General features: G+C 47.1%; 12 protein-coding genes and 2 non-coding genes across 14 annotated transcripts; 11 read left to right on the top strand and 3 right to left on the bottom strand.

Annotated features, from left to right (window-relative positions):
• The first annotated feature begins 387 nt into the window (after positions 1–387).
• POJ06DRAFT_47387 (uncharacterized protein) lies at positions 388–1,519 on the top strand. Its single transcript, XM_056191093.1, has 2 exons — positions 388–911; positions 961–1,519. Exons 1-2 carry the CDS (start codon positions 659–661, stop codon positions 1,509–1,511), a joined length of 804 nt encoding a protein of 267 aa, XP_056040031.1. The 5' UTR covers positions 388–658; the 3' UTR covers positions 1,512–1,519.
• A 2,231-nt stretch (positions 1,520–3,750) lies between these two features.
• On the top strand, positions 3,751–4,978 carry POJ06DRAFT_241598 (uncharacterized protein; the record flags this gene model as incomplete). The annotated part of the gene is made up of 6 exons (XM_056186144.1): positions 3,751–4,274; positions 4,349–4,547; positions 4,579–4,724; positions 4,785–4,821; positions 4,911–4,955; positions 4,976–4,978. 6 exons carry the CDS (start codon positions 3,751–3,753, stop codon positions 4,976–4,978), a joined length of 954 nt encoding a protein of 317 aa, XP_056040030.1.
• Positions 4,979–5,800: 822 nt separating this feature from the next.
• POJ06DRAFT_263915 (catalase-like domain-containing protein) lies at positions 5,801–7,137 on the top strand. Its single transcript, XM_056188950.1, has one exon. It carries the CDS (start codon positions 6,012–6,014, stop codon positions 6,972–6,974), a length of 963 nt encoding a protein of 320 aa, XP_056040029.1. The 5' UTR covers positions 5,801–6,011; the 3' UTR covers positions 6,975–7,137.
• Positions 7,138–7,466: 329 nt separating this feature from the next.
• Positions 7,467–8,730, top strand: POJ06DRAFT_297833 (uncharacterized protein; the record flags this gene model as incomplete). The annotated part of the gene is made up of 4 exons (XM_056190629.1): positions 7,467–7,594; positions 7,645–7,727; positions 7,773–8,245; positions 8,301–8,730. 4 exons carry the CDS (start codon positions 7,467–7,469, stop codon positions 8,511–8,513), a joined length of 897 nt encoding a protein of 298 aa, XP_056040028.1. The 3' UTR covers positions 8,514–8,730.
• A 467-nt stretch (positions 8,731–9,197) lies between these two features.
• Positions 9,198–10,084, top strand: POJ06DRAFT_304444 (uncharacterized protein; the record flags this gene model as incomplete). Its single annotated transcript, XM_056190834.1, has 3 exons — positions 9,198–9,326; positions 9,462–9,746; positions 9,804–10,084. 3 exons carry the CDS (start codon positions 9,198–9,200, stop codon positions 10,014–10,016), a joined length of 627 nt encoding a protein of 208 aa, XP_056040027.1. The 3' UTR covers positions 10,017–10,084.
• A 728-nt stretch (positions 10,085–10,812) lies between these two features.
• On the top strand, positions 10,813–10,905 carry POJ06DRAFT_t89. Its single transcript has one exon. It is a non-coding gene; the product is annotated as a tRNA-Trp (tRNA).
• Positions 10,906–11,258: 353 nt separating this feature from the next.
• Positions 11,259–11,739, top strand: POJ06DRAFT_203730 (uncharacterized protein; the record flags this gene model as incomplete). The annotated part of the gene is made up of 2 exons (XM_056185322.1): positions 11,259–11,623; positions 11,679–11,739. 2 exons carry the CDS (start codon positions 11,259–11,261, stop codon positions 11,737–11,739), a joined length of 426 nt encoding a protein of 141 aa, XP_056040026.1.
• Positions 11,740–12,152: 413 nt separating this feature from the next.
• POJ06DRAFT_263907 (Elongator complex protein 4) lies at positions 12,153–13,275 on the top strand. Its single transcript, XM_056188949.1, has one exon. The coding sequence runs from the start codon at positions 12,185–12,187 to the stop codon at positions 13,268–13,270; it is 1,086 nt and encodes a 361-aa protein (XP_056040025.1). The 5' UTR covers positions 12,153–12,184; the 3' UTR covers positions 13,271–13,275.
• Positions 13,276–14,384, bottom strand: POJ06DRAFT_263905 (uncharacterized protein). The gene is made up of 3 exons (XM_056188948.1): positions 14,094–14,384; positions 13,947–14,035; positions 13,276–13,888 (listed from the first exon to the last, which is right to left on the bottom strand). Exons 1-3 carry the CDS (start codon positions 14,326–14,328, stop codon positions 13,361–13,363), a joined length of 852 nt encoding a protein of 283 aa, XP_056040024.1. The 5' UTR covers positions 14,329–14,384; the 3' UTR covers positions 13,276–13,360.
• Positions 14,385–14,618: 234 nt separating this feature from the next.
• On the bottom strand, positions 14,619–16,095 carry POJ06DRAFT_263901 (ras family-domain-containing protein). The gene is made up of 4 exons (XM_056188947.1): positions 15,808–16,095; positions 15,533–15,653; positions 15,200–15,475; positions 14,619–15,136 (listed from the first exon to the last, which is right to left on the bottom strand). The coding sequence occupies exons 1-4, from the start codon at positions 15,814–15,816 to the stop codon at positions 14,895–14,897; spliced, it is 648 nt and encodes a 215-aa protein (XP_056040023.1). The 5' UTR covers positions 15,817–16,095; the 3' UTR covers positions 14,619–14,894.
• Positions 16,096–17,823: 1,728 nt separating this feature from the next.
• POJ06DRAFT_176331 (major facilitator superfamily domain-containing protein) lies at positions 17,824–18,825 on the top strand (the record flags this gene model as incomplete). Its single annotated transcript, XM_056184728.1, has 1 exon — positions 17,824–18,825. A coding segment is annotated over one exon (1,002 nt), but the record flags the coding sequence as incomplete, so codon positions are not given.
• Positions 18,826–19,178: 353 nt separating this feature from the next.
• POJ06DRAFT_t90 lies at positions 19,179–19,277 on the top strand. The gene has a single exon. It is a non-coding gene; the product is annotated as a tRNA-Arg (tRNA).
• On the top strand, positions 19,195–20,835 carry POJ06DRAFT_263895 (uncharacterized protein). Its single transcript, XM_056188946.1, has 7 exons — positions 19,195–19,546; positions 19,597–19,743; positions 19,802–19,941; positions 19,993–20,109; positions 20,165–20,422; positions 20,476–20,543; positions 20,598–20,835. Exons 1-7 carry the CDS (start codon positions 19,528–19,530, stop codon positions 20,815–20,817), a joined length of 969 nt encoding a protein of 322 aa, XP_056040021.1. The 5' UTR covers positions 19,195–19,527; the 3' UTR covers positions 20,818–20,835.
• Positions 20,836–23,346, bottom strand: POJ06DRAFT_263893 (P-loop containing nucleoside triphosphate hydrolase protein). The gene has a single exon (XM_056188945.1). It carries the CDS (start codon positions 23,327–23,329, stop codon positions 21,008–21,010), a length of 2,322 nt encoding a protein of 773 aa, XP_056040020.1. The 5' UTR covers positions 23,330–23,346; the 3' UTR covers positions 20,836–21,007.
• Between the last annotated feature and the right edge of the window lie 4 nt (positions 23,347–23,350).

The following is a 23,350-nucleotide window of genomic DNA, read 5'->3' as shown; positions in this document are numbered from 1 at the left end:
ATTGGGCACGTGTCTTACGTGCAATTCAGGAAGCGGTAGCGATAGAGCTTGGAGCTGATGTCCGTCTCACTGTAACTGTCATCTGTCATCGGCTTAAGCCGCACAGAAACATGTGGAAAAAATCGTTGCCAATGTGGTCATCAGGCCGGAAAGAGAGCCGAAAGAAGAAAACCGCGAGCGAATGATACAGGGACCGTCTGAGTCATCCTTCGATCATGAGGAGGGACTAACTGAGCGAACCCGAAACCGAAATCGCGCTTAGTCGTTTACCTGGAGCAAGAGCGGTTTCAGTCGAGTTGCTCAATGAATATATAGTAAATTCAAAGTGTTCGTTTTGTTGGGACCTGAATCATCAGCCTGAGAGATACTAAGTCGTGAAAATTCCTAGTCCTATTCAAATGATTGTATATAATCCTAACTTCATTCAAATGATCCAAATGAGCCGTCGTCATGTATCCGTGCTCAATCCTCCACGTCACAAAGAACCCTTACCCAAACTCATGCTTTGACGCAACTCCCAACGACAAACTCCCAACTTGTTGCTATCACGCGCCGCACGCGAATCGCGCTCAACCCTCTGGGATCGGCGGATCTATGCCAAACCAGAGTCTGACAGAAATCAAACAGATAATCCATCTATTCAACTAATACTATAACTATGACCGAGAGCTTATTTCAGAAAGCGGACACCAAAAAACCGGGCTACTGCTCGGGCGCACGCTACCGTTTCCAACAGCCCCCTACACAGTCAGATAAGTACGCGTTGCATGCAATCTCATTGCAGCGCTTCTTACTCGTGGACACACGACTTTCGAATAAAGATCGGCTCGATCTGCAAGCTGCCTTGCAGCATGTTAATATTGGATCTTTTGTCGCCGGTGGTGCGGTTTCTTGGAATTGTGCTGCGTCAAGTATGTCATCTCGGCTATTGATCCGAAGAGCGAGACTAACTGCCTCAAGCATTTAATTACTCAGGAATAATCGTCAAACTCCTGGGAAAATCCACCGCAGGCTTTCTAGGTTTCTTCGTCGGTCTGAACCTCGGGCTAGTCCTCGGTTGGGATGTCGTGTCTTACCAATTCCAGAATCGAAAGACTTGTCGCGCGGCGATGGGATTAGTCCGAGAGTACCCGATTATTTCTGCTTGGGAGCGGTATTACGGCGGCGATCGCGACGCTATGACGAAGATAGTACCATCCCCGCTGCGTAAGGCGGACGGCGTTCCCCACGGCATAGAATGTGAGGTTGTAAACAACACTCTCAACGAATTACGATCCAAGGCGGAATCCGTTGCGTCGCGGTTTGAAGTATTAGCCACTGAGTACGAAGCAAGACTCCAAAAATCATGGACAGCCTTCCAGGACGACAGCGTGAAGCCGCAGACTTCCGACAAAGACGCCCAGGGAGTGTCGATTGATGGAAGGGCGTTGGCGAGTAGATTCATCGATACTTATGCATTGTATCTGTCAAATGACCCACGTCGTCCGTATTTTGATGGCTCGTTCGCTTAGGTTGCTGTTGTTACGCTTATAAGTTCGCTATGCGTCGGAGCTGTAAGATTTCGTTTGTGGTGTTATTTTGGCGAATTGGAGGTTGGGAATGGCGTGTATGGACTAGTACAGATAGTGTACGGTTTGTCAATAGACTTCGGAGCATAGCTAGCTCATATATCATGCATTCCATAGTATGAAGAGTTATCCGAACAGGGCCGTGACGAACAGGGCTGTGGAAAATGACACCCAAGGATACATGAGATATGCACTCCTTTTTTAGCGATAGCAGAGGAATATCTGACCAAATTATGACTACTAGCTGTAGCAAATCAGATGTAGCCATTTAATAGTGCTAAAGTCAGTAGTTAATGGTTTTTTGATCCCGACAACATTAATACTAAACTGTCGACTCTATGGGGATTCATACCAGGTCCAACATCTTTGTCATTCCGACATCAACGATTCTGCGACTGACTTGTTATGTGCGATCGCTAAAGGACGTTGCGGACCTGCAGCATGAAATTGTCGCGCTGCAATATATAACCCGGCATGTATGCTTTAATCCATAGTGACTTGCACAGTCACTAGGCGCTATCATTTTCGACGGAAATTTACCTCGTCGCTATATTTCTGAGTAGGGTAGTACTTGACTGAGTACATGTTGACTTCTATCTATAAAAAGTCTTCGATGACGACATGTCAAGGCTCGCGGTCCAGGTTTACTACCCTATCCCGCTACCCGTAATATATGGTACAACCCGAAACCTTGCACCTTTGTGACTCCAGAAACCATTGCCTTCGCGGGCAAACACTCTGGTTTAGTCCTTGGGACTGGGTTATTATTTTAAATGTCAATTCATGGCCTTCTCTGGGTTGCACCGCCCGTTGGAGTCTTTACTATTACTATGGGCGGCCTATGAGTGCTTCAGCTAGGCCGGGTCTGGCACAGTTAAGCACTGGTCCGGGTTCAGATGACGTGGCCAAGATCGCTGGCATTATTGGCAATACTGAATACTGTCAAAGCTGGCCCGCCACATGAAACTTTATCCACAGGCAACTTATGTAAACGTCGCTATAACGATACTCAATCCCCGATATAGCGATAAAATCTGGTGCCGTAATTCTAAAACTTGGTGAAAATCAGTTCGTTATAACGATTGGCTTCCGTTATCGTGGACACAGCGATTTGTAGACGGCCCTGACGATGGCTATCACTCAAGGCACAACGCGCTGCCTAGGGTACGGGGGGAGTTCTCCGAATTGGCATGCGGATGTCAGCTGTCAGCTGCCAAGTCTGTATATTTGCGAGGTAGTCCGAGGATGCACGAGCCTAGTGCTGTCGCGGAAGATTCGGACTAGCCAATGAATAACAGCACTCTCGCTCCAGTTAGCCATCCATCAACAGGTGTGGGTACAGCAGATGCAGCTGCGCCGCAACGGCACCACTAAAATAGAGCTCGCGGAAGGGATATCGGCATCAAACGCCATCGTTCAAGCCTTCGAGGCTGCTGACTTAGTCACTTGCATTCTTGGAATACGTTGCCCTTTGTTTTGAGATTGCTTCGGGATCACTTCGACAATTCGTTGCATGACAACATTTTCAGTGTATCACAGAACGCCAGTTCACAGTTCAGCGGTGGAGATGCTTAAAGGTCCAGCCTAAGCCATGACCGAATATCCGCCAGATTGAAAGACAACTACCAACCATGCCTCTTTCGGACTAGCGTAGGTAAACCCAACACGAAACGGAGACAGTACCGCATCGCCACTTTGAAAAGAGGCTTCTCAATTATTACATGGCGTCGCGTGACTATTATTTCGACGTGGCCTGGCCGTTATTTCGCTTTGGGACTAAGAAGGAATACGCCCTCTTTCTGACCTAAGAGGACAACGCGCTACAACTCGTTATTTACGCCTCAAGAACTAAGCCTTTGCGATAAACGACTACTGGTGACCCTACAGTGCGGCTGTCCCGTGACCAAAATACGCTTAACCGAGCTGGTTTCTATAGACATGTCCCCCAGGTAATACCTTGTATATATAACCGGTGGTGACGTCCGCACTTGGTCATAACTGAACTTCGTCCAAGTTTCCGATAGCACCGCACGCCCATTTAAAGTACCTGTTCACAGTGCCACGTCCGACTTTGCCGTTATTCTGCCTGTCCTTCTGCCGAGGTTTTTGTTGTTCTGCCGCGTTTGGTCAATAAGATTCACTTCGTCCTCGAAATCAAATTTAGAGTATGGATTCGGACGCAATGGGTAGTAGCATTAGCTACAAGCAGAGAAGACAGATTATTTTATTGGCTATATTCTGCCCGATAATTTTATTGGCTACATTCGCCCTTATCGTGAAGTGTTCAGCTCTTTGCGTGGATTATGCAACTAGTTTATCCATGTTGGTTCATGGAGTGCTTGGCCTAACGACGAATGACTCTGGAATAATTTACCTCAATTCAACAACAATGGGAATTCATACGGCCTTTGACTATGAGAATCTGGAATTTTATTCGGGTGATAACTTTTCAAAGTTATCCAATGTCGTCTATATGTTTGCATTCGCATCAAAGAATGATATGATAGGTGATATGATATTCCTGTACAACTACGTCGCGTATAACGGTTATCATGAGCCTATGTCCATGACTATGGATTCTGAATTCGCAGGGGATGTATTAGAATATATGCAGACCGGGGTAATCAATGTAGATTACACATATATAATCAACAAGACGACAGATGCTACTTTGGCGAGTTTCTACACCGATTTGTCGAAGTCAGGGTATTCAAGTATACAACAGGATAGCAAAGAGCAAGGCATTTTTTGTGACAGCAGGCATCGTCCACGTATGACAGCATGCGAGTCCTTGTTCCAATTGTTGAATGGAAACGTTCATATAACGACGACAGCGAGGTCGTATTGTCAATACGGGTGTTGCGTGTCATTGAGAAGAAACGCGTCACTCACATGATTATACGGCTGCTCAGTTGGACAGGTGCACATAAGTACGAAAGTTACATTAATCGAAGAGTTTGTTATCGAGGATCTGGAGAGGTTTGTTGTCTTATACGGTATTTGAATTTAGGGCTGTTGGCGATACGATATCGGCAAGGTTTGGGCAAATCAGCAATCGGCATCATCGTCGAACTTACGGTCTTCCGATAATTATCGTCTATCGTATCGGCAGACGTTAGAAGCTCGACGATACGATCTCGTCAATAGTGTCATCATGTACCATCATACTTCTCCGTAGACCCTCATATTCCTCCATTATATACCATCATCTAACAGCATCAAAATTCCCTTAGCTCGTGGTTTCCCAGGTACCGTGAGTGAAAGTCCTGAAGCAATTGTGGCGTGTGCCTGAGATTGCGTGAAGACGTAGCCAATCCATTTCACTAAATACTGAATTTATAGACCTCTATTACTAATGATGTGCGGCCTAGTAGGGTCACTATTACTGTATGCATGTACGATTGTAGTGAAGCAGCGTTCACTATCACAAAAAATAATGTAGGAACTTCCACTTTTCCAGAGAGAGTTAATGGTCACTAGGTTGGCTTAGTTCTTCAGTGATGAGCAAGAATAATTCCTCTTAGTTACCCGTCTCTTTTGGCTATTCTGGCGCAAGAACTGCAAGTTATTTCGCTTGCTTAGGACTATGATAAGTCTGCGCGTAAATTTCCATTATCAAATTTGGTGATGTCGTTGGGACTTTGGGTTTAGGGAAGAGACTGGTCTGATTTCAGATGCATTCCCACAAGGGGGACAACTGGTAGGTGTAGACACGTGCCCAATCGCCACAGACAAAAGGATTTATTTTTTGTGCCCAAATGGAAAACGTGTATTCCATACAAATCAACGACGTACTTTAGCAACCTGCTAAGTGCCAGAGCTCTCAAAAATGATTGACACTGACCAGTCTCTCGGCATCACACCACAGCGCCACAACTTGTGGCACCATCTGGGTTAGGAGCGTGTTCTAACCCATGGCGCTGAGAGTTCTCCACTCTCCCTCTTTTCCGCTAGACTGTGATCCCGGGAACTCTCTGATCACTCAATGACATCTGTCAACTCAATGTAATATACATCCTATTTTTATGATTTTATCCGTACAGCCGAACGAGTGTATATCAGTGATCCTATAATTTTATAATAATTAGTTTTAATTTAAGTCAACAATCCTTGTCTAGATCATTGCCGCATTAGAGAGTGGCTTTAGTTAGCGCTTGGCTACAGTGTGAAGGGGATCCATCGAATCGAAGTCAGATAATTAGTAATATGCTGATTTCCATGCGCAGGTACGGCAAGGGTGGGGGTGGGGTAACTATTTACTCGCCATCCTTTTTGTGATTATGGAATCTTGTCTTGGCGCAGCCCTTACCTCGCTCAGCTTCAACAATGGTAACACGGACACCTATCGACAATGCAAACATGGCGTGCATAAATTGATGTTGGATTCCCGCGAGACTGAGATTTTTCATTTAATCAGCAATTTGACCAGTTACTCGAGTCACAATGCCTCTTTCTGATAATCCTCATGTTGTCCAAACCTCAGAGAATCTGGTGTCGACTCTGAAGTCAGCTTTCGGCACACCACCAGGCTTTCGTCCGGCTCATGCCAAGGGAATCCTGCTAACCGGATCCTTCGTCCCTTCTACGTCTGCAGGCCTTCTGTCGTCGGCCAAGCACTTCAACGAACCGGCTACTCCGGTGACGGTACGCTTCTCCAGCTCAACTGGTATTCCGGAAATCCCAGACACCGATCCGAACGCAAACCCAAGGGGATTCGCGGTCCGGTTTCATCTTGGCAATGACGAGCATGGCAAGCGCGTTCATACTGACATAATCGCTCACTCGACTCCGTTCTTCCCGGCAAAGACTGGAGAGGAATTTCTGGAGTTCCTACAGGCAATTGGCAACTCTGGACCAGATGCAGAGCATCCTACCCCAGTGGAACAATTTTTGGCCTCGCATCCTGAGACTCTAGCCTTTGTCCAAGCACCTAAACCTTCACCTCTCAGTTTCGCAACTGAAGCGTATTTCGGTGTCAATGCATTTAAATTGGTAGATGCCAAAGGACAGGAGACATTTGTGAGGTACCGCGTTGTTCCTCTTCAAGGCGTTCACACTCTGGATGTAGATTCCCTGAAGAATCAGGATGCTAATTACCTCTATGAGGAAATTGTGAACAGAGTACAAGATGAACCCGTTCGATTTAAGCTGTTCGCACAGGTTGCAGAGCAGGGAGATATAACAAACGACGCCACAGTTCATTGGCCTGAGAAACGTCAGTTGGCAGAGCTGGGAGAGTTGACATTGGAGAAGGTGGTTCCAAAAACTGAGAATGTGGAAGAACAAAAGTACATCATCTTCGATCCTGTTCCTAGGGTCAAGGGCGTAGAGCCTTCAGACGATCCTCTGCTAGATGTTAGGGCCACATTATACCTGATCAGCGGCATAGAAAGGCGATCTGCTTGATGATTGTCATGCTACCTACGCTCTGTGGATTGGAATTCGAACGCGTTCAAATTTTTTTTTTTGCTTCTTTGTTGGGTTGGAAGAGGAAATTAAAGCTGTTTCGAAGTGGAAAGGGTGAATTAGCACTAACAGAATACTTATGATCTACGGACATTTCCACAAGATAAAAATATTCCTCTGCTTGCTGGCCACAATCACCGATTTGTGCTTTCGGTCCCTACAAACATTTATTCTGCTTCTGAATCGTCAGCGCTCTGAACATTTTATACCAATCTGTTATATCTCTGTGATTCTGACATCATCGATTCTGTCGCTGAATTAAAGATGTGTGCGATCGGTAACCGCGGACGTGCCAGATCTGCACCACGTAATCGTCGGGCCCTCACGCTGCAATATATGTCCAGCGAGCGCCAAAAAGGAAAGGGAAAGAGAAATGTCAATGAACTGATTCTCTCGGTTGATGAGAGAACACTTGCAAATTAGAGAACCACCATGACCGAGCGTGCAGACCTGTTGGAAATTGTTAGGAGGCCTCTTTCGCCTGATGTGCAGCTTGAAGTGCAAGCGAGTTGGGAGGAGTATGAACGAGTGCAAGCGATCCTCGACAATGAGGAGTCCAGGTATGTAATGGCGACATCTCTGTTCAGGCTCTGCTGACCGTGCTCACCAGGTCTCCGCGACTGTGGTACGACGGCGCCACAAATATTGCTATTGTCGCGGCTCCACCAAGTGGCCTTCACGCGAGCATGGCCGGTTATTTGATTCGAGCCATGATGCATGAAGTCGACGTGAAATAAGGGCTTAGTTCGGAAGTCAGCAGTGGCTTGACGCAACTGACAGAAACGGGAAACACTCGTGGTCGCACAACGACGGGATGGGACGGTGCAATGCTTTATCGAGAGGGAAATCGTACAACCTTGATGATTGCGGTTGAGGTCGGTGTCTCGCAGTCCTATGAAAGTTTGAGGGCTGCAATCTCGTGGTGTGTTTGTGCGTTGCACTGTCATCTCGGAATTGCGATGTGCATTCGCGAACAAGGCCGTGGGGAGGTGCCCGACCGACCGCAGTACCCATCCATTCAGGATGAAAACGCCGCCGTGGACGAGGCGGAAGAGGACTTCCGTCGTCAGTTAACGGAGCGGCCGTATGGACCGTTGGTGAGAGACGGCGTTACTTGGTTCGGCCGGGTCCAGCGAGTAGTTCTGGAAACCTACCGCGCGCCGGACGAGAGCATTACAGAAAGGACGATCCTGGACCCTTCGCGATCTTTTGTAAGTAATGGACCAGCAAATTTTAGATCGTGCCAGCTAATTAAGAACTATACAGACGATTGTGGAGGACGGCGAGTTTGTCGGCGGCGACGTCCCGCCAAACCTTCAGGAGGTCGTGCTCGGGGATTGTATTCCCGCCCACATCCTGGATGGGGATGCAATCGTTGCTAGGCCTGTCAACTTTTTTCGTCGGGACTGGTTCGAGGCCCGATTCCGGGCAGGAATGGTGAGGACGGCTGGCAATCGAATGCGGCCAAGGCGTGCATGACGCAGTGTCGACACTGACCTGTGTTTTCATTCGTTGTATTTCTTTCTTGTCAGTTTGCTTCGCTTTGCTGTCCATTATTCCTCCTTGTCTGTACTTATATATCTTTCTGCCTTGTCATTGATTACTCTGTATTTTTGCCTCTATAAAGCGTTAATACCGTGTCAACAATCCAAGTTTGTTCTGCTGCAAGTACATGGTAAATTTCCGGCCAACAGTTGCGTTACCGAACCCACCCAGTTGGCATGTATATAAAATTTGGGCAAGAATGAATTGACAAAATAAAACGACGTAGCTTAAGGAGAAGGAAGTGTTATCGCTGTCTGCGTCTATTAGGACTAAATTGCAGCTATAACTTATTGGATTACTGATAATGATTATAACAAGCAAGCTATTTTATGGGTCGCGAACATAATGCTGGAAAATGTTTTAGAAAACTGAAGTGGGCATACAGCTTACCTTTGGCAAACCCAAAGAATTAAAGAACTTAATTGATTTCAACTTTGCTGTCCATTTCATGGCGACCGGAGCGAATCCCATAGGGAGCTACCGCCGTAAAAAGGAACATTACTATCCGGGATGTTGCTAGTGGCCCACTCATTTTCTGGAGAAAAAATCACTTATCATAAGTCCAATTGTTTTGGATGACGGTTGGCGCGTCCGTGACTAACGAGCCACTAAAACAACATGAATCTAAGCAGTCAGGTTCCAAAAACATATAGCGACGACATCGAGGTCGTATTGTCAATATGGGTGTTGCGTGTCATTGAGAAGAAACCCGTCATTCACATAAATACGGCTGCTCACACTGAAGGAGTGTGTCTGGAAGTGTGTACTAATGCAAAGATGAGTACTGACGTTGATGATTAAGACCGTGTTAGACTCACTACTGAAGTAATAGTTGGACAGGGTGCACATAAGTATCCGTCGCGGATACGGATACGGATATAGATATTTTACGCGGATACGGATACGGATACGGATAAGGAAATTAGCCTGCATATTATTGGAGAGGCGCCTGACCCACCGCAGTACTCGTCCATTCAGGAGGAAGATGCCGCCGTGGACGAGGCGGAAGAGGTCTTCCGTCATCAATTAACGGAGCGGCCGTATGGACCGTTGGTGAGAGACGGCGTTACTTGGTTCGGGCGGATCCAGCGGGTGGTTCTGGAAACATACCGCGCGCTCGACGAGAACATTCCTGAAAGTATTATCCTGGACCCTTCGCGATCTTTTGTAAGTAACCCACCAGCAAATTGTCGATTGTGCCAGCTAATTTACAAAACTTTACAGACGATTGTGGAGGACGGCGAGTTTGTCGGCGGCGACGTCCCGCCAAACCTTCAGGAGGTCGTGCTCGGGGATTGTATTCCCGACCACATCCTAGATGGGGATGAGATCGTTGCTAGGCCCGTCAACTTTTTTCGTCGGGACTGGTTCGAGGCCCGATTCCAGGCGGGAATGGTGAGGGCAGCTGGCAAGCGGATGCGGCCCAGACCTCAATGACGCAGCAGACAGAGGCGCCCTGACCTGTTTATTCTCGTCAGTTCGCTGCGCTTTGTTGTCCAATATTCTTCCTCTTCTGTACTTATATATCTTTCTGTCATGCTTTATTAGTCTGTATTTTCATGCCTCTATAGATGTTTCAACAATTCAAGTTTGTTCTACTGCCAGTGCCTGTAGTCGGTAAATTTCCGGCAGACAGTTGCTTTACCGAAACTCCCACATAGTTGGCATGTCTATAAAAAGTTTTGGCAACAATGAATTGACGAATCATTATTCCCAGTAAAAGACGGTTTGTTGACATAGTAGATATAGGCTCTGCAGCTTCGTGAACGATCTCTCACAAATCTTTGTCGTGTAAACGAGCGACCACCGCGCGGGCAAGCAGTCATACTCCCTGATCCATATCCTGATACATCCATCAAGCCTAGATAAGTTATTCTCACTTACTGACCCACGTCGAGGACGGTCAAGGAATTAACACGGTTCTTGCTCCAGGTTCACGACTATGCGCGATTTCGGTTTGGGCCACATGATCGAAGGATGACTCAGACGATCCCCGTGTCATCCGCTCGCGGTTTCTTCTTTCGGCTCTCTTTCCGGCCTGATGACCACATTGACAAAGCCCTCTTCACCATGATGAGAACTCAACGACTGGTTCTTTCACCCTGCTTATGCGGGACGCCCCGCGTCTCTCTGCGCCGGTGAAGAGTGTTACCCTGTTAAGAATGTTACCCTGATTTACCCGGCCGGTTTTGCCAACTATGGGGCTCATGTATAATTGCTATTTATAAGGTTTGAAGCGGTGGCTCAATGGTAGAGCTTTCGACTCCAGTTGACTATAGGATTGGTGTTTATCGAAGGGTTGCAGGTTCAATTCCTGTCCGTTTCAGATATTTTTTATATTTTTGTATTGATTTTCAAATCAATCAATATCGCACGAGATAGCGAAGGCTATCTTTTTTATCGGACACTTTAGTCGTGAGTGAATTATTATTCGGTGACTCGTGCAAGCCTCGACTGCGCTATAGGGCTTTTCGAGCCGCTGCGGCTGTGACAGGTCCCAGACATGAATGCTTCGGGCAGGCCATCGCCAACTGTTCAGCACCGAACACCAACTCGCCGGCCAGCCATCTGGATTTACGACTCTGAGTAGGCAGATCAACCGGTCGGTATCATAATTTAGGCGTAATGGTAAGATATCTGTCGTTGCTAAGTAAATCTTTGCACTTTGAATTAAAATCGATGTCACAGGCATCCCCACTGTACACGTTCCCGCAGCCAACCATCAAATCGATGCGTGACCTCCGCTTCGGTTCCGCACGGGCAAAGACACCACAAGCTAAGATCTACGAGATCTCAAAAACCGACATGTCTATCCAGGAGCAGCAGCCGGCGGAGTTATACACGAGTCTTGAGGAACTCAGCGATGCCTTACCAGGGAATACGCCGCGGTTTATCGTGCTCAGTTATCCGCTGATTACTACGGATGGGCGGTACAAGACTCCGTATGTGCTGATTTACTTTTTGCCGGTTACGGCCACGCAGCAAGCGAAGATGTTGTATGCCGGAGCGGTGGAGATTGTGCGTGCGCAAGCGGATGTCAATAAGTAAGTCGGTTCGGCGGTCTGTGAGCCTGTTAGTAGTGAGTGCTGACTTGTGTAGGCTGATTGAAATAACCGATGAAGAGGAAATGCTGGAGATTGAGAGTTTGCTAAATGAATAGTTCATTGGATCCGAAAGGCGATGAGAGGGGTGGGCAATTTTGTGAGTTATTTGGAAGGTCGTCATACGAACATTATAAAGTATTCTCGTCAAAATATATATGACGAACAGATGTGTTTACTGGGTCTGTGTCATGATGTTTACTGTCGGTGACCGGGTACATTACGGTCTAGAGCACCCTGGAAGCCACTGCGAATGATTAATGGCGAACGAATATACCAATGATAATTGCAGTACGTAGTAAGGCAGTACCTTCTGGTGATTGACTCCAGACCATTGTTGCACCCAACCTATCCTCCTCAGTGCATTCTGGTCCGTTTCAATCCCACAGATTTTGATACGGTGTCTGACACCGAGTCTGTCACGCGCTACCCTAACCCGCTGACTATAGCTGTAAAAGTTATTATTCCATCTCCTCAGTTGTGCAACCCATATAAATCAACAAAATGTCTTTCCGGAAGCGAAACACTCTAATTACTTCACTGCCGCCAACAATATCGTCTCCTAGTCTGCCCGCCCAACGAAAGCCGCCAGGATCGTCACAGCATTCTAAATACTCACGACCGTCGACCCTATCACCATCGTACTTGACGCACTCGACAGGAACACCGTCATTAGACAAGCTATTACTACATGGTGGCCAGCCGCTCGGGACGTCGCTTTTAATAATCGAGGATGCTGCTACAGATTTTGCCTCTGTGATTGCGCGGTGCTATGCGGCCCAGGGCGTTGCCAATGCGGACACTGTTATTGTGGTTGGTGCAGGTGCTCGGTGGGGCGTGGAGCTTCCTGCGCCTGTGGAGGGTAAGATTGAAAAGACGACGGTTCCAGTCCAGTCTGATCGAGGGAGAGAGACCAAAGATCTGAAAATCGCGTGGCGCTACAGAAATTCAGTACCCTCCGGGACACATTCTCAAGATTCAGAAGATGGGATATACTGTCGAACATGGAATATCACAACGCGACTACTCCCGCCTCCCAAGCTGCACTACATTGAACCTAAAAGCTATTCAGATATTATTTCACGGCTGAATACGATTGTGACGTCGACGGATTCGGATAAAATTGTCCGTGTTTTGCTGCCTAACTTTTTGAGTCCGACGGTCTATAACCCTGCGACGTCCTTCCAACCAGCACAGGTACTGGAATTCCTCATGTCACTGCGAGCACTACTGCGTGTTTATCAGACGCGACTGTCAGCGTTAATCACACTATCTAGTGGCTTGTTTGACGAACCTGGGACTGGTAACAGTGTGTTACTTCCATGGATCGAAAGCGAGGTGGATGGAGTGATAAAGATCATTCCTACTCCGCCGCCGCATTCGGAGAATGGGAACAGCGCCAACAAATATCAAGGTTTTGTTGACGTTCTGAAAGTGCCGATCGTCAGTGAGCGTGGTGGGATGTTCGTACGGCAGATGGAGTACGTGTTCAAGGTTGGTAAGACTGGCGTTAACATAGAGAAGTGGGGCATTCCAGTCATGATTGACGAGAAATCAGACGAGAAAAAAAAGGATGAATTGGACTTTTAGTTTGATTTCTGGAACATGAATTCATAATATTTACAAGTCGCTTACTGAAGCGGCAAACGACCTCCAAACTTAGTCTCGTATTATTTACACTCAGTCATACTTTGACCGCGAATACCTTCGTTCGCTGGTACTAAAATCGTCCGGCTGATCTTGACCTTTTCGTTCCATTTCGATTTTCGTGTCAAATTCGTCCTGCGTTTCAACATGCTCATTGTTGTAGAATTCCGCATCTACTTCGCGACGTGATTTCTGGTACCTTGCCCGGTTGTAATTTGACACATTCTCTTCAGTCGGGACATGTGACTGCACGGGAATTCCCCAGGACGACGGCGCAACAGGCTCTGGCTTGGACAGTGGGACCTCGTCCGGCACTCTATCGGCGGCTTCACTATCTTCGTCCGCCATTTTCTCGTCGTAGCTACCCTTCGTGTTACCGATCTGTCCGAGCTGATAATCTCTCCACCATGTTGAGAAGATCCCCTTTGGTTTACCGTAAGAGTAGTAATTGATCCACAAGCCCAAAGTAGGGCGGAAGTCGACAAGACGGATAATTGTGCGGCAATTTGGACGAGCTTCAAAATCACGCATCGCTTTTCTGTATCCTAGCATGTAACCGGCCTATATGTAATTGCATTAGCTGAGAGATCTGCAAGCCTGGAGTTCATGGTTTCGATACCTCGTTGCCTATATCAGTGCCAACAATAGCTCCAAACGCCGTCATGGACATTCTAGTAGCTGGAAAATACCGTTTCATCGCAATCGAAGCTAAGCACCCAATATTAGCCATCTTCCTCTGACGTGGCGGTCTAAGATACACACGTACTCACGATAGCAGTACTGATACCGCCCACAAAACTGCCGATAACCCGAAAAGCCCATTCTTGGTTTAATTCACTGACAATATCGCGTCTGTCCTTTTTGGTAAGCTGACCATCCGTGTACCAGAACAAGTCTGAGTATTCCCGCGCAGTGAACACCGGTTTATTCGGATCAATGTTGGTCTTCGTCACTGGTCCTGGATGCGTTCGCCGCGGCGGAACCTCGAACATAGACGCCATTTTCTCTGATAAAGTGAGAGGCAGAATGGTTTTGCAAGGCAGAGTGAAAGTGGCCTATCCTCGTGTTGAACCCAAGTCGCGTCATGACGAAATTTAGCATTAGCCACTGCACCGCCATGGACGAGTGATCTTGCCCTGCACAGCCACAGGAGCGGAGATTCCGCGATCATTGCTCGCATTATATTCACGGTATCATTCAAGAAATGATTATACATTTTCAGGGTATTACGTGGTAATGAATACAAGCACAATGATATGACAGCCAATTAAAAGACTGTATCATACTGGCACTCCCACGTGTGACGTATCATTCAAATAGACGTAGGAACCAGACTCGCCAGCACCCATAAGACCAAGGATAAGCATCGCCACACAGATTCAATTAGGTACATTGCAAAAAACCGCATGATTATTTGGACAATAGAATTACTAGACGATCTCAATCAAAAATTCCAACGCCATCCAAACTATACTGGAATCAAGAGCAAGGAAGAGAGAACGACATCATGAAGTTAACCAAAGGGACAAAGTAGATATCACCAAAATAAACCGATATTAAGAACCACCTAGAGAATTACACAGCATCCGCCGCTTTTGCTTTTCCGCTCTGCTGATGGTCCGGTGTACTGTCCAGGTGTAGTGCCATTCCCGCCCTTTGCACCAGCGTTGGGACCGCCGGCCGCCTGATCACGATTATATCGTCGGATCTCTCGAACAAGGTTATAGAATGCCTCGTCGACGTTGATGCGTTGCTTGGCGGAGGTTTCGATAAAGCTACATTGGAAAAAGCTCGCCAATCTCTTGCCCTCTGCAAAAATAATCAAGGTCAGAAAAGTTGATAATCTATGCTATGCATAAGAATAAAGCGCACCTTGTTGCGAAACCTGCCGTTCTGTTTCCAAGTCACACTTGTTGCCCACTACTATGATCGGGAAGTAATCTTTATCTTTGACGCGTAGGATTTGCTGCTGGAATGTCCGTATTTCGTCGAAGGACGATCGTGAAGTTATTGAATAAACCAATAGAAAGCCCTGACCTGCTCTCATGTACTGCTCTCTCATGGCCGAATATTCTTCCTGTCCAGCAGTATCGAGGACGTCAAGAAGAGCAACCTCGTTGTCGATCACGCATTGTTTGCGGTACGAGTCTGTGCAACTATCGTCAGATGTCTATCTTACACCCCAGTCATATATGCAACACTAACCTTCAATTGTAGGATCGTACTCATCGACGAAATGACTCTGGATTAGCTGGATAGTGAGGGCAGACTTTCCCACACCACCTCCTCCAACCACCACTAGCTTATACTCTTGCAAGAACTGTGACTAAATCCAAACTTCAGTTAGCAAGGCAATTACCATAAAGACTTGGTATGTGGTTGTTCAGAATCAACGATGACGACTCTTTGACCTGCTCAGTTCCCCGCTTGAGCATTAGCTTCGACGTCGATCACGTCGAATGTTGAAAATGAGTACTGACTTTTGACATTTGTGCAAATTTCTAAACAAATGAGGTCTATGGGAATCCGTAAGGCCAATTGTTGTAGTTCGACTAAAGGGGCAATGAAGACAGACCTCTCGCGGCAGTTCAGGACTCAGTAGAAACTGCGGGGTCACGATGCGAAATAGAGATAAAAGCGGAATCACTCGAGGACGTGACGAAGGAAGTTTACGGTCGGCTTGTGATATCGCGCGAACAGACCTGAACCTCGCGCACACTGAGTAAAAGGACCAGAGTCGAAGCAGTGAGGAATTGCGCAAATCGCTGCGCTTAGGAATATCAATTTTGGATTTGAGGCGTTGGGCTTTGGAGCGTGACAGGCAGGCCGGGTAAGTACGGCTTGTTTATTTAATGGTCCTCGACGAATGGTGAACCCACTTTGATTCTTGCATCGCGCACAGTAATCAACAGCGTACGCGCCATTGTATCCGTGGTTCGACAGATACGCATTTTGGAGGCAGTGTAGCGGGGGATTTGCCTCTGTCTTCGCCAGTGTCTGTGTGTGCAGACGCCGCTGTCGATTAGAAGAAGCATACGGATGGATGGTGCACTCGTGGCGTGAACTTTATACCACAATTAGCACGTTTTCGTCTCCGGTACCTTACTTGCAACCGAGTTTAGCTGTCGTTTGATGTGTCTCGCCTACCACCCATACTGGGTCATAATATGGGCAACAAATACTAGTTCAAATGGAATTATTCCTGTACCGCCGCCCAATTGGGCGCATTGTCTGCATATCAGCATTCACAATTTGAATTCGTCGCACTACGCTGCTATTTCTGTACCGCACGTTCTCCGCATGTTACTTAAGATTCAGCAGACGGCAGGCGACTTGTGCAGGTCATCGTCTTTCTGGCCTTAGAGGGCTGCTATCAACCTCTCCTGTAGAATCCGTCTAACCCCAACATAGTCGCAACCCTTACCCCATGCAATTTAACTTCAAACTTTATTTTAGAGGGCAGAAGCTTGGACAGCAAGAACCGACCACAGTGGTCGAGTGCCAAATTTTGATCAGCCCTGCCCTTACGTAAATGTACAGTACATAGCTTATACAAGCCATACAGCAAGCATAAAATGGCCCTTAATACTTCACATCCAAAGTAGCCTGTTATTGCCCATGGCAGCTCGCTGCCTATATTTGCGTTTCTGCGTACGCTTGGAATCTCCGCCATATGTGCGTGACAAATGAGCTCAGAGCTCCTGCTCCGTCATAATACTTCAGAGAGGATAATGCATTTCTAATGAATTGGGCAACGGGGCAGTAACTGCGTCGTCGAAACTGACGCTATTGAAATCGTCGGTGAAGTTATCATCATCATCCGCTGCCTTCTGATATCGCATCGCAAAGATATTCGCCCCGGCAATTTGCCTCTTCGATTTTGCTGGCATTGCAACTGTCGCTGAGAGAAGACTATAAATGTGAATAACAATTCTGTTGCCTATTAACTAACTTAAACTTCGCGTGCACTATGACCACCTATGGCACGAGAAGGTTAGGGTTATGTCAGGTAATAAGCCACATAAGGTAGATGCATATTGTAGGACGTTCTGCCCTACAACAGCGCGACAATAGGGTAACACCCTAACCCCAGCGGCCATAATATGAAAATTCCACGTGTACGAACTTTATTTTCTGCAGGCTGAAAGCTTCGTATCCTTGCGGATATAGGTCTTTCCCACATCATGGGCCAGGTCGCAGTCATATGAATATATTTATTAACCACCGCCTAGCTCGACGACGAACACGATATAATAAAGTGAAAGTACGACAAAACATTAACTGAAAACATTCGCGACAATAGCACAACTGAACCCAGACGATGCTGCAAGGGACCAATCTGATATCAATCGATTTCGAGGTTATCAGGAAGCCTACGATGTGATTTGTATTTCTTCGCGGCGAACGTCGCGGCCGTACCATCAAGGTCCATGGAGTAGGCATGTATATATCGCCATGCCATGCGAGCAAAATGGCGGACGCGTAAGCAAATTTCTGGCGCGTCAATTGGTGACGTCGTCAGTATGAATAATTTGTCATACGGCTTGGCATTGTGGTCGGTCTCTGCGGTCTTGGGTCCTGTTTTTGGCCCGCTCCTGGGCAGCATTTTTGCACAGGTCTTAGGCTGGCGTTGGACTTTCTGGGCCTTGTCGTGGATTTCGGGACTGGCGTTTATCGTCCTTCTTTTCCTCCTTCCCGAGACCTCGGAAGCAACGATCCTGCAACGTCGGGCTCGCCGACTTCGACTATTGACGGGCGACAACAGATACACGACCAAAGCTGAGCAAGAGTACGCCAACTTTACATTGCGCGAGTTTGCATACGAGTCTTTTGTTCGTCCGTTTGTGATCACGTTCACGGAGCCGGGCGTGTTCTTTCTCAACAGCTATACGGCGCTCATTTACGCAGTCATGTATTCCTGGTTCGAGGCTTTCCCGCTTGTCTTCGTGGGCATTCATCACTTCAACCTCATCCAGACGGGATTATCTTATTTCGGAATCATGATCGGCGCCACGGTCGCTGCGATCGCGTTCTGCTCTGCCATGTACTTCTACCTGGCCCCACGCCTACAGAGGGGCGCACCTCCAGAGACAATCTTCCGAATCGCGCTTTTCGCTGCCCCAATTCTGCCGGTGTCACTGTTGATGTTTGGCTGGTCATCGACCGCGTCCGTGCATTGGATCGTTCCCATCATCGCGAGCGGTCTCTTTCTGCTGGGCGGCTATACGGTTTTCCAAGTCGTATTCAACTATCTTGGCATGTCGTACCCGCGCTTCCTGGCCTCCGTGTTCGCCGGCAACGATTTATTCCGATCGTGCTTTGCCGCTGCCTTTCCGTTGTATGCAAAGGCCATGTTTGTTAACCTCGGAGGAGAACGGTTCCCGGTTGCCTGGGGCTCGACTTTGTTGGCTGGAATTGCCTTGTTGATGGTGCTGATTCCCGTTGTCCTGTTGATCTTGGGACATCGATTGAGGTCCGGGTCAAAGTACGCCAACTGATTACCATTATCGCAAGGCGAAGATTGCGGATACGATAATTTGCATTTATATGGGAGCATTGGCTATAGAAACATATAGATTATACTGGCATTGTTATTGGCGTTACTAGCTTCGTGTATTTGGCATTATTTATAGACAACTACGCATCTTAGTTTTTAATTATATAATAATAAGAATTTGAACCTGTTACTTTTTGGTCCATTGGGTATGATTTATTTTGACAACCAATATCTGTATTAATAGCCTATCTCGTACCTTAAACAGAGATTTACGAGCAAAGCAAAACACCGGATTAACCCTAGCCCTTGTTTAGTGATAATAGGACAAATATCAGCTTAACTCTCTTGGTCGAAGCTCTATTGGCCTAATGGTAAGGCGTCCGCCTCCTATTGTTGGCATTTGTGCGATAGGTTGTGAGCGGAAGATTGCGGGTTCGAGTCCCGTGTGGAGTGTTTACTTTTTTACTTTGTCGGTCTTTTATCGGCTTTTGAAATTTTGTTAATTGCATTTTTTTTGAAACTTTCCTAATTGCAATTCCTAGTGATATGAATAACCCACCTCTACTAAAATTTTGCTTTATGTGCAACTCGTTAGCCGAGTAGTGCTTCCACGTCTTATAATCGAGATAGAATCGCGTTGAAATTGCAAAGCGCAGTCTTGACCACCGGCGCTAAACCACTCCGATTGTATGATACAGACATAATGGCGCCATTAGAAACATGTCAGTATCTCTTCCCTATTCATGTCGGCAGTCCAGCTCACAAGTAGTAGCTCCGCTGAGATCACCACCGGATTCGGGGGCAGCAGATGGGTTTGATATCGTCGCGACATATAGGAAATTTTTAGACGAAGATCCGGACATGACTATGCCTGTCGCGGCTATTGAGTCGTTAGTCGTCTTGCTAAGTCAAACAGAACGTGAGTATTCTGATCTAATTTGTACATTTTATTAGCAGAGCTAACAAGTTAATATTAGCGACGACGGCGTCAGAATTGATGGATACATTGGCAAAGGCAGTCACGGAATTGAAGAAAGGTGTGAAGAATTCGATAAGTTTATCAGCCGGATGTGATATGTTCCAACGATTTGTGCTACGAAATATTCAAGAATACGGCGTAGGTGGATCTGTGGCTCTTCAGTTTCCGCATCCTTGCTAATATTTCTAGGACTGGGAGGCATGCAGGCGGCATTTAGTTAAGAATGGAGGACTATTTTTGGAGAGGGCTAAGGCTTCACGATATAAGATCGCAGAATTGGGGCTGCCATTTATCCAGGACGACGACGTGAGTGCGTCTAGCTGCTATGGAAGTTTGTGCAGTGTCTGACGTGATATCATAGACGATCCTGATACATTCACATTCACGGGCTGTGACTGAACTGCTTCTACTTGCTGCACGCCGCCATATTCGATTTAGGGTCTACATAACCGAGTCGCGGCCAACTGGAGAGGGTCTGTCGAGTGCGAAAACTTTGCGAGATAACGGCATACCTGCCAGAGTAATTGTCGACGGAGCTGTCGGGTGGGCAATACAGAAGGTTGACAAAGTATTCATTGGCGCTGAGGGTGTTGCCGAGAGTGGTGGTATTATTAACAGGGTATGTTGCCTACGAAGACCACTGTCGATGTACCTACTGATGGTCCGTGGTAGATCGGAACCTACCAAATTGCGGTTCTCGCTAAAGACTCCAACAAGCCACTCTATGTTGTTGCTGAAAGGTATGCGGTGATCTCATCATGGACGATTGCTCTGCTGACGATCATTTATGACAGTCACAAGTTTGTCCGCCTTTTCCCTCTTTCGCCATTCGACTTGCCCAACGAGAGCCCCAACGCCAGTACATTCACGACTGAAGCTGAAGATGACGAGATCCAGTCAAGTCCGCTACTAGACTTCACAAGCGATAATCTTATCACTGCTTTGATTACTGATATTGGTGTCTTGACTTCGAGTGGGGTAAGTGAAGAGCTTATAAAAATGTGGTACGATTAGTTCCTTTTGCAATAACATTTTGCAATTCATATTTGTAACTATCCCATTCCACTATTCCGCCGGACTATCCTATGTACATATATCCACAATGTCTAAGTCCAATTGACGCGCATACAGCACCCTTGATCACATAGTTATCCGTCCATCAACGCCCTATTTCTCAAATGCAACATTAAACCGTTTACACTTATTAACCCAAATTAAACTCACTGGCGCCAATACCCGCGTGCATCTGAGCAATTTTCAACATTTTCCTCTTCGCATAGTCTGGCCCTTGCTCCTGTGGTCTCTTCTTTCTGAATTCACCGGACGCCTGATTGCTAGGAGAAGCATTACTAGCTCTGCCTAATGCAGCTGGAGGCTCGCGCAAGCCAAACGATTTCGCGAGATGTCCTAGATGCAGCTCCCGAACGCTGAAGTACTGCCTTTCAGAAGACAAATGTGTAGTGTATGCGCGAACATGACTGGTGAACGCTGCTTTAGAGAGGGAAAGGTTACTATGACTCTGCAGAAGCCACCTTTCAACGTCAAGCTGCGCATTTGTTGCAATATCCTGCCACACTAGCTTTCCGCCAAATGCCGAGCTTAGCATAGCTGAGTAATCTCGTCGGATCGGAGGCGATTTGTGCAGACGCGCGAGCACATTGTCGATGTAGTATTCTTCTTTCCCAGGCAATACAAAAATCGTTGACCAACCTTCGTTTCCAACACGAGCTGTTCGTCCAACACGGTGAAGGTGGTCTTCCAATGCAAACGGCGGGTCGAACTCGACCACGTGGGAGATAGACGGAAGGTCAAGACCTCTAGAGGCGACGTCGGTGCACAGAAGAACGGAAGGGCCAGCTATTGCCTTAGTGAAGGAGGCTAACGTGGACTTTCGTACTGACTGGCTGAGAGATCCGTGAAGCTTATGTATCAAAGGGGTCGTTGTTTTCAAGTACGCCTTAAGAATATGGGATGGCAGCGACGTTCCCTCGTCATCTGCATCTGTCGCTTCAGGTTCACCTTCTAAACCGTCCCCTAATGTCCCGTCTCGTGTTAACATCGAGAAGTGAAAGTTGACCGAGTCGGAACAAGACAAGAAAATCATAATTTTTGCATTATTCTGGCTCTGAATAATGTTGATTATCGTGCCTATTAGAGATACCAAACGCAACTTCATGGGTACAACCACGTACTCTTGATGCAATTGATCGGGCGCAGAAAACTCATTCTTTTCGGACGTCTGTGCTGACTGTTTCTTGGGATTCCTGCTGTCTACGTTGATATGAACCGCATTAGAGAGCGATTGCTTTCCGAGTTGTTCCACACCCTCCTTCAATGTGGCCGAACAAAGAACAGTCACCCGTCGATTAGGCAGGCCACTAATACTATCGATATGCGCCCTTGACTTCTCTTCTATCTTTGATAAAATTTTAGTAATAGTTTGTTCGAAGCCTAGTTCCATAAGCCGATCGCCTTCGTCGAGGATGACCCATCGTACTGCGGATAAATCCAGAGCCTCGGTGTTATCGAAATGATCGGCAAGTCTTCCAGGCGTACTGACTAAAATATTCACGCCCTTCCGTAACCGTGCCTTCTCCGACTTTTTCTTTTCGCCGCCGATGACGATACCAGGCACAATGTAGTGACAGCAGCGAACAACTGATTCCAGGACAGAATAGATCTGACTGGCCAATTCACGCGTCGGAGCAATAATAATGGCAAATAACCCACTTTCGCGCGTCAGCGTTTCTGGTGAATTCATGAGAGCGTGAATTATGGGAAGTACGTATGCTAGTGTCTTTCCAGAACCTGTCTGTGCTTGGATAAATAAGTCCTGCGGATTTGATGAAATCAGAGCTGGAACAGCAGCACGCTGGACAGCTGTCGGATGGCCGAAGTTCATTTTCTCTTGAACATGCGACACAAGCGATATATGGAGACCGAGGCCTTTAAAAGAGGTGTCGTCGATTAGTGGTGCATTCGACGGATCTTCCTGTTGTCTTCCATCCTCGGAAGCGGATGCGCGTTCAGTAGAAGGATTGGATGTAAACAACGAAGATATAATATGCGACGGCATTGAGCTACCCTGATTAGAGTATTGCAATTGTGTAGCACTAGAAGGGACATTGTTAGCTCCTCTGGATGAGCGTCCTCGCGGCTCTGCCGATGAATCTTCGTCGTTCCTCGCAAAAGCTCTTCCTGGCGATAGAAAATTTCGTTCGACCAAGGTTCCAATGCTCCGACTCCCTTTATCGGTCCATCGTGGATTCTGAGCTTCTGAATTTGCCGCGTTCCGGCTCGACTGACTACTCGAAGATTGTGCTCGGCTGGACCCAACCGGTTTCTTCGCTGATCTCTGGATCGCTCGCTTTGCCTTTAGCCGCTGTGTCCACTTGCCCTTAATACTATTGTGGTCTAGTGAGACAGGTATTGGGGCACCCGGAATGGCAAGATTAAGTAGTAGCCCGTCTTCAGCCATAGTAACTAAAATTTGTCGAGTAGGCTCAGCTTGATCAAAAGAGTGCATGTCTTCGAAGAGTTGGGACTT

The sequence above is a fragment of the Lipomyces tetrasporus genome (genome assembly GCF_029532465.1).
Source record: "Lipomyces tetrasporus strain NRRL Y-64009 chromosome Unknown POJ06scaffold_14, whole genome shotgun sequence".
NCBI classification, from domain to species: Eukaryota; Fungi; Ascomycota; class Lipomycetes; order Lipomycetales; family Lipomycetaceae; genus Lipomyces; species Lipomyces tetrasporus.
This window is presented reverse-complemented; position numbering and strand designations above follow the sequence as displayed.

Excerpts from the sequence above, each read along its gene's own strand:
- POJ06DRAFT_47387 (XM_056191093.1), top strand. The coding sequence starts at position 659 with ATGACCGAGAGCTTATTTCAGAAAGCGGACACCAAAAAACCGGGCTAC. Across the intron at positions 912-960 it reads TTGGAATTGTGCTGCGTCAA|CATTTAATTACTCAGGAATA; the intron begins GTATGTCATCTC and ends AACTGCCTCAAG.
- POJ06DRAFT_263915 (XM_056188950.1), top strand. The coding sequence starts at position 6,012 with ATGCCTCTTTCTGATAATCCTCATGTTGTCCAAACCTCAGAGAATCTG.
- POJ06DRAFT_263907 (XM_056188949.1), top strand. The coding sequence starts at position 12,185 with ATGTCTTTCCGGAAGCGAAACACTCTAATTACTTCACTGCCGCCAACA.
- POJ06DRAFT_263905 (XM_056188948.1), bottom strand. The coding sequence starts at position 14,328 with ATGGCGTCTATGTTCGAGGTTCCGCCGCGGCGAACGCATCCAGGACCA. Across the intron at positions 14,036-14,093 it reads TATCAGTACTGCTATCGTGA|CTTCGATTGCGATGAAACGG; the intron begins GTACGTGTGTAT and ends TTGGGTGCTTAG. Across the intron at positions 13,889-13,946 it reads GCACTGATATAGGCAACGAG|GCCGGTTACATGCTAGGATA; the intron begins GTATCGAAACCA and ends AATTACATATAG.
- POJ06DRAFT_263901 (XM_056188947.1), bottom strand. Across the intron at positions 15,476-15,532 it reads GTACGATCCTACAATTGAAG|ACTCGTACCGCAAACAATGC; the intron begins GTTAGTGTTGCA and ends ATAGTTGCACAG. Across the intron at positions 15,137-15,199 it reads ACGGCAGGTTTCGCAACAAG|AGGGCAAGAGATTGGCGAGC; the intron begins GTGCGCTTTATT and ends TTATTTTTGCAG.
- POJ06DRAFT_263895 (XM_056188946.1), top strand. Across the intron at positions 19,744-19,801 it reads CTTGCTAAGTCAAACAGAAC|CGACGACGGCGTCAGAATTG; the intron begins GTGAGTATTCTG and ends AGTTAATATTAG. Across the intron at positions 20,423-20,475 it reads GTGGTGGTATTATTAACAGG|ATCGGAACCTACCAAATTGC; the intron begins GTATGTTGCCTA and ends GGTCCGTGGTAG.
- POJ06DRAFT_263893 (XM_056188945.1), bottom strand. The coding sequence starts at position 23,329 with ATGCACTCTTTTGATCAAGCTGAGCCTACTCGACAAATTTTAGTTACT.